The sequence below is a fragment of the Hemitrygon akajei genome, chromosome 27 (assembly GCF_048418815.1).
Source record: "Hemitrygon akajei chromosome 27, sHemAka1.3, whole genome shotgun sequence".
NCBI classification, from domain to species: Eukaryota; Metazoa; Chordata; class Chondrichthyes; order Myliobatiformes; family Dasyatidae; genus Hemitrygon; species Hemitrygon akajei.
In genome coordinates, this window is record NC_133150.1 from 18,535,546 (window position 1) to 18,550,083 (window position 14,538).

The 14,538-nt window shown below is 40.7% G+C and overlaps 1 protein-coding gene across 5 annotated transcripts in view; it reads right to left on the reverse strand.

The window, feature by feature from the left end:
• The window catches only part of LOC140717154 (metabotropic glutamate receptor 4-like), a 1,225,436-nt gene that overhangs the window by 895,869 nt on the left and 315,029 nt on the right, over positions 1-14,538 (reverse strand). For all 5 annotated transcript variants that reach the window (XM_073030426.1, XM_073030429.1, XM_073030430.1 and 2 more), the window contains exon 3: positions 9,239-9,455. In XM_073030426.1, the coding sequence (XP_072886527.1) occupies positions 9,239-9,455 (217 nt within the window). The remainder of the gene's footprint in view (positions 1-9,238; positions 9,456-14,538) is intronic.

Here is a 14,538-nt window from a genome sequence, read left to right on the forward strand (position 1 = left end):
AATTAAAATAATTATGATTATCCAAGTGAAGAAGAAAAAAAGGTTATGAAATTTCATACTTGTGACACTGATGTGTTTGTCTTTAGCACTTTAAACACCATTACCTGAGGAAATTCAGATTTCCAGAGGATGTTTCTAGTAGTTTATACAGAACGCTGGTACCTGGTATATCAAGTATTAAGATCTGTTGAGACTGGAGGCAAGGTATCTGAAATATTTTACAATCCCCCATCCATAATTCCATCCAGCAGGTTACTGCTACACTACATTAATTCATTGCTCTTTCCCATATATCTTCAGTCAACTTTCATTTCTCACCTACTAATACGTGCTTCTTTGCTGTCACTGTCACATTTGAGGCCTTAAGACGACAAGATATATAGGAGCAGAAGTAGGCCATTCAGCCCATTGAGTCTGCTTTGCCATGCTGGAATAAATATTAGTAAACATGGAAAATTTTGCAAGTTTTATAAATATTTACTTTTGTTAATAAAAATGGTCAGTCCTCAAGTCCTGGTTGTGATAATCATCTCACAGGATGGAATAATCCTAAATGTTGACTTGTCAACAGTTGACAGATGCAGAAGCTTTGACCCTGATCAGCCTGGTGGCCGTTTGGCGGTTCTCGGCTGCCAAAGGCCTTTGAACTACTTTAAAATGTCTCTGATGAGAGAAATTTAAAACCAGTTATATAATTCAAAATCATTTTTAAAACAGAAAAATAATAACTGTATACATAAACACCATCTGCTAGAAGTTAAAAAGTATAAAAAAAAGTAAACTGAAGGTGCAAAATAACTTGCGTTCACATACTTCTCAATTCGATCAAGTCAGTAACCTCGTGCAAATAAATGCAATGCATACAAAATGCATCTGACACTCTGCAAAAGATGTATTTGCTCTCGCCAAGCAGTGGAGCAGGAGGTCAGATGAGAGGCCCCTTAATAGTTGCTACTAGTCTTGCGATGTGGGAGGGTAAACAGCCTGAGGTCATGCCTTAGCGGAAAGGTTTACTGGTGCTGCATTGGGGGTGGGGGGAGTACGTGGGTTTAAATTAGAGATGCAGGGGGATGGGAACCAAAGCACCAGAACAGATAGTGGAGTGGTTCTGGAGAAAGATGGTATTAAGCTTACATACAATGTTATGATTTGAAAGGTTGAGCATGGTGGGACTTATGTTCTTAGCTGCATATATTTTAATACAAGGAGTATTGTAGGGAAAGGCTGATAAGCTTGGGCCATTGGTCAGCAAGAAGACATGATGTTGTAGCCCTTAGTGAAATTTGGTTGCTGGAAGGGCAGGACTGGCAGCTCAATGTTCCTGAGTTGTTGTTTTGGACACGACAGATGGGGAGAAATTATAGGGGGATTGGTGCCGTTACTAGACAGGGAAATGTCACGGTAGTGCTCAGTCGTGACAGACTGGAGGACTCATCCTGTGAGGCATTATGTGTAGAACTGAGGAATAAGGAAGGTATGACCACTTAATGAAAATATTTTATAGACCACCCAACAGTCTCCAGGATTTAGAGGAGCAAATTTACGGAGATACCACAGACTGCTGCAGGAAACATAAGTTTGTGATGGTTGGTGATTTCAACTTTACAAATATTGATTGCAAATCCCAAACTGTAAAAGAGCTGGATGGGCATGTGTTTAGGAAAGATTCCTTAATCAGTACGTAGATGAACCAACTAGAGAGAGTCTGATACTCGATCTCCTATTTTGGAATAAGATAGGGGAGGTGACAGACGTTTGTGTAGGGAACACTTGGCATCTAGTAATCATAATGCCATTACTTTCAAGGTAATTACAAAAAGGAATAAGTCTGGTCCTTGGGTTGCGATTCTAAATTGGAGAAAGGCCAATTTTGATGGTATCAGAAAGGACTGGATTGAGAAAGTTTGTTTTCTGGCAAAGGTGTACATGGAAAGAGGGAGAGTACAGAGTTTGTATATTCCTGTCAAAATAAGAGGCAAAGATAACAAGTTTAGGGAACCTTGGTTTTCAAGTGATATTGAGGCCCTGATTAAGAAAAAGATACATAGTAGTTATAGGCCAGCAGGAACAAATAAGGTACTTGGGTATAAGAAAATCAAGAGAATACAAGGAAATCAGGAGGGCTAAAAGAAGACATCAGATTGCTCCAGCAGACGAGGTGAAGGAGAATCCAAAGGGCTTCTACAGATGTATTAAGAGCAAAAAGATTGCAAGGACCATATTGGTCCTCTGGAAGATCTGTATGGAGCCAAAAAAGACGGGCGAGATCTAAAAATGACATTTTGCATCTCTACTTACCTGGGAGATGGACACAGAGTCAACAGATGTGAGGCAATCATCAGCAAGGTCATGGACCCTATACAAATTACAGAGACCATTAAGACATAGGAGCAGAATTAGGCCATCTGGCCCATCAAGTCTGCTCTGCCATTCAATCATGGCTGATCCAAATCCCACATGACCGCTGTAACATTGCCCTTTTGATGTGACTTTTCTATCACCTGTTGTAATTTGTAGCCCACATCTTTGCTACAGTTCGGAGGCATGTATATAACTCCCATCAAGGTGTTGTTTTTACCCCCGCAGTTTCTTAGCTCTACCCACAAGCATTCTACATCTTCCAAACCTTTGTCACCTCTTTCTAAGGATTTTATTTTTTTTTTACCAACAGAGCAACCTCACTCCGTCTACCTACCTGCCTGTCTTTTCGATACAATGTGTATCCTTTGATGTTAAGTTCCTAGCTATAATCTTCCTTTATCCATGACTCTAAGATGCCACACAACGTCATACATGCCAACCTGTACTGTGTTACAAGTTCAGCTACCTTATTCCGCATACTGCATGCATTCAAGTATAACACCTTCAGTCCTGTATTCATCATCCTTTTGCAATGCAGCTCATCCTGTTGACTGCAATTTTGCCCCATTATCAGCCTGTCCTTGCTAGTAGTCTCACTACACACTGCCTCTGTCTGTAAAGCAACTGCCCCATCCTCAGCCCTATCATTCCAGTTCCCATCCCCCTACCAAATTAGTTTAAACTCTCCTGGGTAGCTCTAGCAAGCATGCCCACAAGAATACAGGTCCCCTTTCGTTTCAGGCATAACCCATCCCTCTCATAAAGGTTGTACCTTCCCCAGAAGAGATCCCTATGATCCAGAAATCTGAATCCCTGTCCCCTGCAGCAGTTCCTCAATCGGGCATTCATCTACCAAATTCTCCTTTCTTGCATTCACTGGTGTGTGACACAAGCAGAAATCCCAAGATTACAATCTTGATGGTCCTGCTTTTCAGTTCTCTACATAATTCCTTAACATCTCTCTTCAGGACCTCCTCACCTTTCCTACCTATGTCATTGGTGTCAATATGTACCACAACTTCTGGCTGCTCATCCTAGACCATAAGACAGAGGAGCATAATTAGGCCATCTGACCCATCGAGTCTGCTCCACCATTCAATCATGGCCGATCCTTTTTTCTATCTCCTCCTCAAACCCAGTTCCCGACCTTCTCCCCGTAACCTTCAATGTCATGTCCAAACAAGAACCTATCAACCTCTGCCTTAAATATACCCAATGACCTAGCCTTCACAGATGCATGTGGCAACAAATTCCAGAAATTCACCACCCTTTGGCTGAAGAATTGCACAAATTCACCACTTTTTGGCCAAAGATTCCAAACATTCACCACCCTCAGGCTATTCTCCCTCTTAAGGGTACCTGATCCAAGACATTCCTGATCCTGGGAGTCAACGTAACATCTGGGTGTTTCCTTCATGTCACAGAATTTCTCTCTACTCCTCTAACTATGGAATCTCCTTTCACTACTGCAGTCGTCTTCACCTCTCTTTGCTTCTGTGCCATAACACCAGACTCAGAGCTAGAGACTGGTCACTGCGGCTCCCCGGCGTAGGTCACCTCCCTCAATGGTATCCAAAACAGTATACTTATTATTGAGGAGAATGACCAGAGGAGTACTCTGTACTGCCTGTTGCCCACTTCCCTTCCCTCTCCAGACAGCTACCCAGTTCCCTGCCTCCTGCAACCTAATAGCTTCTATCTATCACTTCCTCAGTCTCCTGTATAAGCTGAATACCATCGAGCTGCAACTGCAGTTTGTTAACATGTTCTCTAAGAAGCTGTTGCTTGGTGCACTGGTGCAGATGTGGTTACCTGGAAGTGGTGTTTACTGCCTTGAGACAAATTGGTGGGCAGGTTAATCCCCAGGGCCTGACAAAGTGTTCCCTCAGATGCTGTGGTAGGCCAGTGCAGAAATTGCAGGGGCCTCAGCAGAGATATTTGAAACATGCTTCACCACAGGTGAGGTGCTGGAGGTTTGGTGGATAGCTAATGTCATTCCATTCCTTAAGAAAGGCTCTAAGAATAAGCCAGGGAATTACAGGTTTGTCAGCCTGACATGAATAATGGGAAAGTTATTTGTATGTTTTTTAAGGGACTGGGTACATAAGTATTTGGATAGACAGGGCTGATTACGTACGGTCAACATGGCTGTGTGTGTGCTACGTAACGTCTAACCAATTTTATAGAGTTTTTTTGAGGAAGTTACTAGGAAAATAGATGAAGGCAAAGAAGTGGTTGTTGTCTACATAGACCTTAGCAAGACATTTGACAAGGTCCCATATGGAAGGTTGTTCAAGAGTGCTCAATTGCTTGGCATTCAAGATTAGGTAGGAAATTAGATTAGACATTGGATTTGTGGGAGAAGCCAGGGAATGGTATAGATGGTTGCCTCTCTGACTGGAGGCCTATGACTAGTGGTGTGCCACCAAGATCAGTGCTGGTTCCATTGTTTTTTTGTCATCTACATCAATGATCTGGATGATAAAGTGGTAAATGGGTTCAGCAAATTTTGGATGACACTAAGATTAGGGTGTAGTGGACAGCAATGAAGACTACCAAAGCTTGAAGTGGGATCTGGATCAGGTAGAAAGATAGCAGATGGAAGTGAAAGCAGAAAAGTGTGAGGTATTGTATTTTATGAGGAACTGCCAGGGTAGGTCTTACATAGTGGGTGGTATGACATTGAGGAGTGCAATAGAAAAGAGGGATCTGGAACTCAGGTCCATAATTCCTTGAAAGTGACACAGGTGGACAGGGTCATAAAGAATGCTTTTGACACATTGGCCTTCATAAATCAATGTATTGAGTACAGGAGTTGGGATGTTTTGTTGAAATTGTATGAGAAAGTGCTGAGGCCTAATTTGGAGTATTGTGTCCAATTTTGGTCACCAATGTACAGGAAAGATGTAAATAAAATTGAAAGTGTGCAGTGCAAATTTACAAGGATGTAGCTGGGACTTGACGAGCTGAGTTACAGGAAAAAGTTGAATAAGTGAGGACTTTATTCCCTAGAATGTAGAAGATTGAGGGGAGATTTGACAGAGGTATACAACATCATGAAAGGTATAGATAGGATAAATGCAAGCAGGCTTTTTTCCACTGAGGTTGAGTAAAACTGCGACAAGAGATCACGAGATGAGGGTAAAAGGCGAAATGTTTAAGGGGAATATGAGGGAAAACTTCTTCACTCGGGGAGCAGTGAGAGTGTGGACTGAACTGCCAGTGGAGCAGGCAGATTAATGGTTCAGCATGGACTTAATGGGCCGAAGGACCTGTTTCTGTATTGTGGTTTTCTATGACTCTAAGCAATTAAGTCAGGATCAAATTATACAAAGTGCAAATGCAATCCATCTGGAAGACACATTGGCTTATCCAACATTTCTATTCATGCAATTGCAATAAATGGACTTTTAAAAGGAAATCTATGCAGAGACAGATATTTCTGCGTAATTCTGGAAATAATGGAGATAATGTACATCCATAACAATAGTATAAATATGTATATACTATGCACTAATACAATTTAAAACCAGTTTTATTGTATCTATAAACAAGATACAATGAGTGCAAAGAGTATTCTTTTATTGGTGTTACATAAGCTTCATTGAAAGCACAAGCAAATTGAGCTGAGCAGTCAGATGCATTCTGTACGTAACACGGTTTCTTCTATTGTATCTGGTACCGAGGGGATAAGCAATCATTTCTGGATTCCCATGCTTCACATTCACTATGACGATGCACAAAGTTAGATGGTGCAAACTCAACAACATATAAAATATTGTTCGCTGGAAGAGATCAGCAAAACTCTGCCTCTACTGCCAACTGGCATTATTGACTGTTAGATACACCAAGTAATTTTCATTTCCTTTTCCCTCCTCAAAAACACTGAAATTGAATTTGTACACTGTGCACTACTCTCTTATTACAATTGTGACACAAGATATTAACTCCTCTTTCTTTTTTTCTATTAGATCAGAGTGCACAAAAAAAGCAAAGCCTAACCATAATAATCAGGTGGCAGGATGGAGATGTCTCTACCAAAGGAGGTGTAAGGCACTCTTTCCTTCTGCTAGCACTCTTGGGGCAAGGTGTAGCATCTGCTAGCCCCCTGATCAGGGTTATGCAACCATTGACATCAGGTGGACAACCTCTTAAGAGTATTGTTAATGGTTGGAGTCAGCTGTCTTGTAAAGACATTGCCTAGAGAAGGGCAGTGACAAACCACTTCTGTTGAAAAATGTGACAAGAACAATCATGGTCATGATTGTCTATGTCATATGACACGGCACATAATGATGATGAGGAACCAGAATGTAATGCCCTGGTTAAGATTTTTACTGCTATGCTGTAGGTATTTCATTTTAGCGGTTCTGTAAGAGCAGTCTGTTCTGCTTTCAGCCCTTTTGAGTTTGAGCTGAGATAAAGGGGTTAGTTGTTCAACGAAGGAATATGGTGTCAGCCAATCAGGATGATGGAATTGGGAGAAGGTTTGGGAAAACGCTGTGCGGAGAAGTTCTGTGAGGGACACTGGTGTGGGTCTAGGTCTTTTTATTTGACAGGGGCTGGGAATAGTCAAGAGGGAAGATGGCTGAGGTTGACATCCCTGTTGCACAAGGTGCTTTGTGCAGATGAATGGCTTCATGGAGGAAGGACCAATACTCTTGTGGGAGACCTGTTTGTTCGAGATGGATTTTGAGCAACATTCGGAAGGTGGTGTGGGCTTTCACATAGACTGAGGGCCCAGCGTGTGAGTGACAGACAAGCTCAAGATGGGCTCCAGCTTAAGTGCACATTTGGCTGTTTAAGAATAATGGGCCCTTTTTGGTTTTTTTCTTTCTTTTGTTCAATAACTGCTTGCTTAGGTTAACATTCTTAAATATGCTTTATTTTTATAATTGTATGCAATATACGATCTGTTATTTCTTGTTGATCGGCAATTGCCAGGGGCAGTAACTCGCACAGCATTCACACAAACTGAGATCTGAGTGGGTAAAACATCCCAACCTCAGGGATCTGGCAGGACCAAAGACGTACACCCTACACATACAAAGCCCATGAAAGGTGGGTTTCTCACTGTGGCGTCCGGTGCCTGTTAGCGAGGGGCTAACAAGCCACATTGCCAGAGATGCCCAATAAAAAGGGGTTTTAAAAATGATATGTAAAAAGTATTTTGTGAATGTAATTATAAAAGCATAAAACATTAATACATGCACAAGACAATATGACACATCATTTTGCAGAATCCAATGTAAATATGATGTGGTGCCTTCAAAGTGTTACGTGGCCAGTAACAATGAATATAGAATTGAGTCAGGTTTTATAAACAAACATTTATTAAACTCAGCTCAACAAAAGTGAAAAGTAAACAAATGACTAACTTAACCGGAAGTTAACTTCTCTACGGCAATTTAACAAACAGCTAAACTATGGAATAGTTCTTAAAGTGGTAAATTCGAACACAGTCTTAAAGTGATAAATTTGAAAGTCCAAGTGATTTATACAGTCAGTACAGAGAGACTTTGCTGCAACAACAATTCCTCTGAAGAAAATGACAAATCTGCCAATCATAGTCGAGAGATGCCTTGTCCAAAGGATTCACGACGAAGGAAATAAAATGGCTTAAAGGAACTGACCTTACTGGAAGGTGAACACTGCACAAACCTTCCTGATCTTGTAGGGGTTATCTCAGATGCAGGCCACTATTCCTGAACCAAGATTCAATAAGGTCGATCAAACGACACCAACTTTACTCAATTCTTCGGGTTCCCGTACTTTGGTAAGGTCCTCACTCTCCAATACTAGACTGTAGTGGTAAAACAAAGGTGCACCAAACCAGAACTGGCAGCGATTGGCGAACCTGCCTGCACAATGGTTTTGCACCTTACAATAGAAAGTAAAAACTCCACTTTAAAATGAAGCTGCGTCATAAGACGAATACGCAGCAAAACCAGCTAACGAACTAACTGCGTGATAACAGGGGTTTCCCCTTATATACCTATTGGAACACGCCATCACGTGACCTCACACCTGCAGGGAAATTACATCATGTGACCTCACACTGGTGGGAAAATTGCATCACTCCACCATCAAAAGACAATTACATCATGCTCACAAGATACTCAATTACATCATGATCATAAGACAGTCACAAGACACCCATGGGGTATGTAACAAAAGTCACTACTATCAATACTGCTTATTAAGTTATCTGCAGCTTATGTCATCCAACAATCATCTGTCTAACTTCATTTCAACTAGTAATTATTCACTCAAGAATTCATCAATTTAAAGTGAAGCCAATACAATATCCATCCAAGGATCATCCATTTGGTTGCCTGTCTGTCTCTTAGCAGGCAGGTGAATATTTCGGCCTGATATGTTAGATAAGTCTAAATCGCATATAAAGTCACAATTTCACAATTCTGCTTTTAATTGCTCAAGAAATAAAATGTCTTCCATGTCTAAATTTGAACTGATTTGATTGAATGTACAAACAGATTACAATAGCTGTATCTCCGAAATAGTAATTCACTCACAGTTTGGAAGTAGGTAATTTGTGTAGTAGAAAGAAACTCTGCATCTCACATCTTCAGGATCATACAATTGTTGCAGTGATAAGTGCTTAACTTGCTGGAATGAATACAATAACTTGCTTTTCTTTCTGATGTGGCAATTTTTTTTTACAAGTGTCATTCACTGTTTCTTCATTCCTTACACTTCATTTTGTGTTTAACACTCTAGCTGTTAAATCAGTGCATTTCATAGAAAATAAAAAGCTTTATTATCTCAGTTGAAATCTGGCTAGCAAGCATTTATTTTAAACCAAATGCTCACTTTTATATAGTTTTGCTGATAGTCAACGCTAAAGAATACTGACCGTCTTCCCGTGATTTCTGTATGAAGGCTTCCACTCCACTCTCTCCATAGCTTCCCTCAGAGGCAAGGGTAGAAACATAATTCCATCGTAATGCTTTGACAATGTCAACCATGGCCTGTGACTGAAAGGTGTCGGATGGGACCACACGAGAGAAGAAGTCGTACCTGCTGTTGTCACTGAGCTCTGGAGCTGTGGATGCATAGCTTATCTGAGGAATCTGTAACAAAGAAAACACATAAATGGAAACATAGACCTCGAGTATTTCTCAGTTGTGTGTTTATTCCTTGCCCCTACGTCTAATCATAATTATGATAACAAATAAAAAAAAGATCACCGGATCTTAAATACAAATTATACTTACAATTTTCTACCAACACAAGTCAGGTTTTCAGATCATGTGCATTAATTTTAAAAGGACCGTCACAGCTCCAGAGATAAAACTAGTCTCCAGAATGAATTAATCATCATTTCATTTATCAATGTGGTGACTGCATTTTGGAAAACATTAAACAATTGTAAAATGCTTTTAGATGTTCTGAAATGATTATGAATGGGACCACATATATACTTTTTTTAAATTGAGAGTTTATGCTAATTGGGCTTAGTGTAGGGGTCCTTTTTGAAAAATTAAGGTGGTTGCAAAGGTTCATTTTATACATTTTTAAATCCACCCTAATGTGCCAACCAATTTGCCCTATTAGGAAATTAGGAAACAGCTGTATGTGAATGACATTGTTAATAATTCAAAATTAGGTTATTCAGAACCACATTAGTACACTGATTAAGTTATTATTTTAATGTTATTAACTTACATTTCACTGTATCAAGCAAACTTCACCAGGTTGCCACTTCCAAATAAATTACAGATTTTTTTTCTGAAATTTAAACTTTACGAAACAAAATAACATCAGAAAATGTTAATACCTTTGTGCAGGAATAATAAGGAAAAGGGACACTTCAAAATAGATGGGATTTTGGGCCACAATTTGCACAAAATTTAATAAGACATAGGAGCGTAAACAGGCCATTCAGTCTATCCAGGCTACTCTGCCATTCCATCATGACTGGTTTATTACCCCTCACCATCCAATTCTCTTGCTTTCTCACCGTTACATTTGACATACTGACTAATCAAGAAACTATCATCTGTTTCTTAAAAAGTACTCAATGATTTTGTCTCCATAACTGCCCATGGCAATCAAAATTCCACAGATTCACTACCCTCTCACTAAAGAAATACCTCCTCACCTCTGTTCTAAATGGATGTCCCTCTGGTCTAAGGCTGTGCTCTTTCACCCTAGGCTCACCCACTGTAGGAAGTATCCACCCCACATAATCTCTATCCAGATCTTTCAATATTCGATATGTTTCAGTGAGGTATCCCAACCCCTCATTCTTCTAAACTCCAGCAAGTACAGGCATAGAGCCATCAAGCACTATACATTAACCCATATTCATGGAATTATATGTCAACCCTTTCACTTCCAGAATCATTCTTGTGAACTTGCTCTGGACTCTGTCCAATACCAGCACATCTTTTCTTAGATAAGAGGCCCAAAGCTGCTCACAATACTCCAAGTGCAGTCTGACCAGTACCTTATAAATCCTCAGCATTACATCCTTGCTCTTATATTCTAATCCTCTCGAAGTGCAGTGCTAGCATTCATTATCATTCCTTACCACTGACTCAGCCTGCAAGTTAATATTTAGGGAATCCTGTATAAGGACTTGCAAGTCCATTTGCACCTATGATTTTTAAATTTTTTGCCCATTTAGAAAATAGTCAACTCCTTTATTCCTTCTACCAAAGTGCATGACCATACACTTCCCTACACTATATTCCATCTGCCACTTTTTTGCCCATTCTCCTCATCTGTCTTAGTCCTTCTACAGACTTCTTGCTTCCTCAACACTACATGCCCCTCCATCCACCTTCACATTGTCAGCAAACTCGACCACAAAGCCATCAATTCCGTCATCCAAATAATTCACATATGTATAACATGGTAAGAAGTGGTCCCAACACCGACCTCTGTGGCACACCACTAGTCACTGGTAGCAAACTAGAAAAGACCCCCTTTCTCCCCCCCCCCCACACTTTGCCTACTGTCAGTTATCCATGTTGCTATCTTTCCTGTAATACATAGACTCATATAATGTTTAGCAGCCTCATGTTCAGTACCTTGTCAAATGCCCTCTGAAAATCCAAGTAGACAACATCCACTGACTCTCCTTTTTCTATCTTGCCTGTTACTTCCTCAAAAAATTCCAACAGATTTGTCAGACAAGAGTTCCCCTTAAGGAAACCCTGCTGATGTTGGCCTATTTTATCATGTGCTTCCAAGTACCGTGAAACCACATCCTTAATATTGGACTCCAACATCTTCCAAACCACTAAAGTCAGGCAAATTGGCCTATAATTTGCCCCCCTCCCTTCTTAATAATAGTACTCCAAGCTTGGAAATGTACTATAGGTAAGTACATGTTATCAAGCCCTCAGATGTTATGTCAATTAAGGTGATATTTGTCATTCCTAGATCTGGAGTTATTTCACTATTGTTGGTCATTAAGCAATACAGCACACACATACGCACATTCTTACACACACTGAACACAGGACCACAAAGGAGGCCAATTTACTGGTTTTATCTCAATCACCCAAAGCCCTGCCCTTCCATCTATCAGTGCAAATGCTTCTTAAATGATGTTAGTGTACCTCTTCCAACCACTTCCTCTGGTAGCTCTCTCCATATATTCACCACCTTCTGCATGAAAAACATCTTTCAGGTACCTTTCAAATTCTTCATCCTTAACCTATACCCCCTTGATCTGGAATCTCCTACTCTGAGGAATAAATCTGTTACCGTCCACCTTATGCATGTCTATAATTTCAAACTCTTCTATAAGATCAGTTTCCTATGTTCCAAAGGATGAAGACTTTGAATGGCCAATCTCTCACCATAACGCAGGCCTTTAGGTACTAACAACAACTTTATAAATTTTCTCTGCACACTTTCCAATTTAACAATGTTTTTTTTCTGTAATACAGAGACCAAAGTTGTACACAATCCTCCAAGTGCTGCCTTGCCACAATTTATGCAACTGCGACAAAATGTCCCCAACTCCTCCTGTACATGGAGCCCAGGCTAAACACAATTTCCATAACCCTGTCTACCCACAATACTGCTTTCAACAGACTATGCAACTGAAGTTAATCAAGATATCACATCATGTCAAACCAAAGCAGCAGCACTAAGAAAGTTCAACACTAAATCTGTACATGAGCCATGACAAGGGTGCAAACAGCACGAGAGGTTGTCCAATGGAGACATACTGTGAGATTTAGAAAGAACTCTGGAGCTTTCAAGAATTTTTGGTGGGCTGTAATCATAATGATTTATTAGGCACTTAGCAGGGGCCATTAAAAAAGGGCAGTGTAAGCAGAGTGGCCATTGTGTGAGTGGACTGTGTTAGAGTGATCAGGCTTCAGTGAGAACCGGTGTGGATAAGCACAAGCAGATGTTCTAATTAAATTTCTAGCATTTTTTTCTGTTAGTATATAACTAGCGCACTGAGAATGGGTTCAGTTCTTTGTGTGAGATACAGGAACTTTGGGAAACCACCGGCCTCCCTGATAACTACATCTGTATGAAGTGCTCCGAGTTGCAGCTGCTTAGAGACTGTGGTAAGAAACTGGAGCTGAATTTGGATAATGTTCAGCTCATATGGGAAAATGAGGAGGTGATAGATAGAGTAGGATGGCGATAGATCTCTACCAAAGGAGGTGCAGGACATGCCTTCCCTCTGCTCAACTGCAAGTCATGCTTAGCACAAGATTCTACACATGCTTAGTCCCCCAATCAGGGTCATGTCAAGCCATGGGTGCAGGCAGTGGATGTTTGTATGAGTAGCTGATGCATATCACAAGTCCTGGTTATGCGTCCACTGAAGCCAGGCAGACAATCCCTGAAGTGTATTGATAATGGCTGGGGACACCCAAGTTGTAAAGACACTGCCCAGGAGAAGGCAATGGCAAATCAGTTCTGTAGAAAAATTTGCCAAAAACGATTGTGGTCATGGAAAGACCATGACTGCCTAAGTCGTACAACACAGCACATAATAGACAAATGATAGATAGGAGCTTCAGGGAGGTAATCATCCCTAAATTGCAGGAGGCAGGTACCTGGGTGACTGTCAGGAGAGGGAAAGGGAATAAGCTTTACCTCTGTGGCTGTTCACCTCAATAATGAGAATATAGCTTTGAATACTGTTGGTGGGGAGGGGACAACCTACTCAGCGGGAGCCTGAGTGAAAAGCTCTCTGGCACTGAGTCAGGCTCTGTGGCTCAGAAGGAAAGGGGGAGAAGCGGAGTGCTGTAGTACGGGGGAATTCCATAATTAGAGTAGCAAACAGCATATTCTGTGGAAATGAAAGAGACTCCCAGATGATAAGTTGCCTCCCAGGTGCCGGAGTCAGGGATGTCTCGGGTCAGGTACACGGCGTTCTAAATGAGGAGAGTGAACAGCTGGAAGTTGTGGTACATATTGGTACCAACAGCAAAGGTAAGAAAAGGAGAATACAGGGAGTTAGGCAGAAACCTGAAAAGCAGGACCTCCAGGGTAGTAATCTCTGTATTGCTGCATGTGTAATGTGCCAGTGAGCATAAGAATAGGATAATCAGGCGGATGAATGCGGGGCTGGGGAATTGATGCAGGAGAAGGGTTTCAGATGCTTGCACCTTTAAGATTTCTTCTGAGCAGAATATGAAATGTACAAAAAGGACAGCTTTAAACCTGAGCCTGGGGAGGACCAATATCCTTGCAGCCAGTTTTGTTAGCATTGTTGGGGAGGGTTCAAACTAATTTTGCAGGGTCATCATGATTTTAGATTCTTTTCCCTAGAGGTCTGCCTTTCACAGTTTATTGAATGTTAAGTATTATAATTATATTACTGTTCTTAAAATTAAAAAAAAATAACACTCCTATTGCTTGCTCTAAATCAGACATCCAGTCAGCAATGTTTATTATTTCTGTGTAGATTTCCTTATTTGTTTTCCCAGAAATATAAAAATAAATTTGTTCAAGTTGCAGTTAATGGGTGTAAATGTACCTTACAACATTCAGTAATAATTGAGATCAACAAACATTTTGAATGAGGAGTTATGTGAGCTACAAATACATCTAAGTTGTGGGGATGCTATGCAGCCAGTGGCTTGAAATACTACATTGAGACCACTGCAAATCTCCCAGGCAGTTGTGAAGGTTCACACATAGATATTTCACAGAGAAACAGGACAGTTT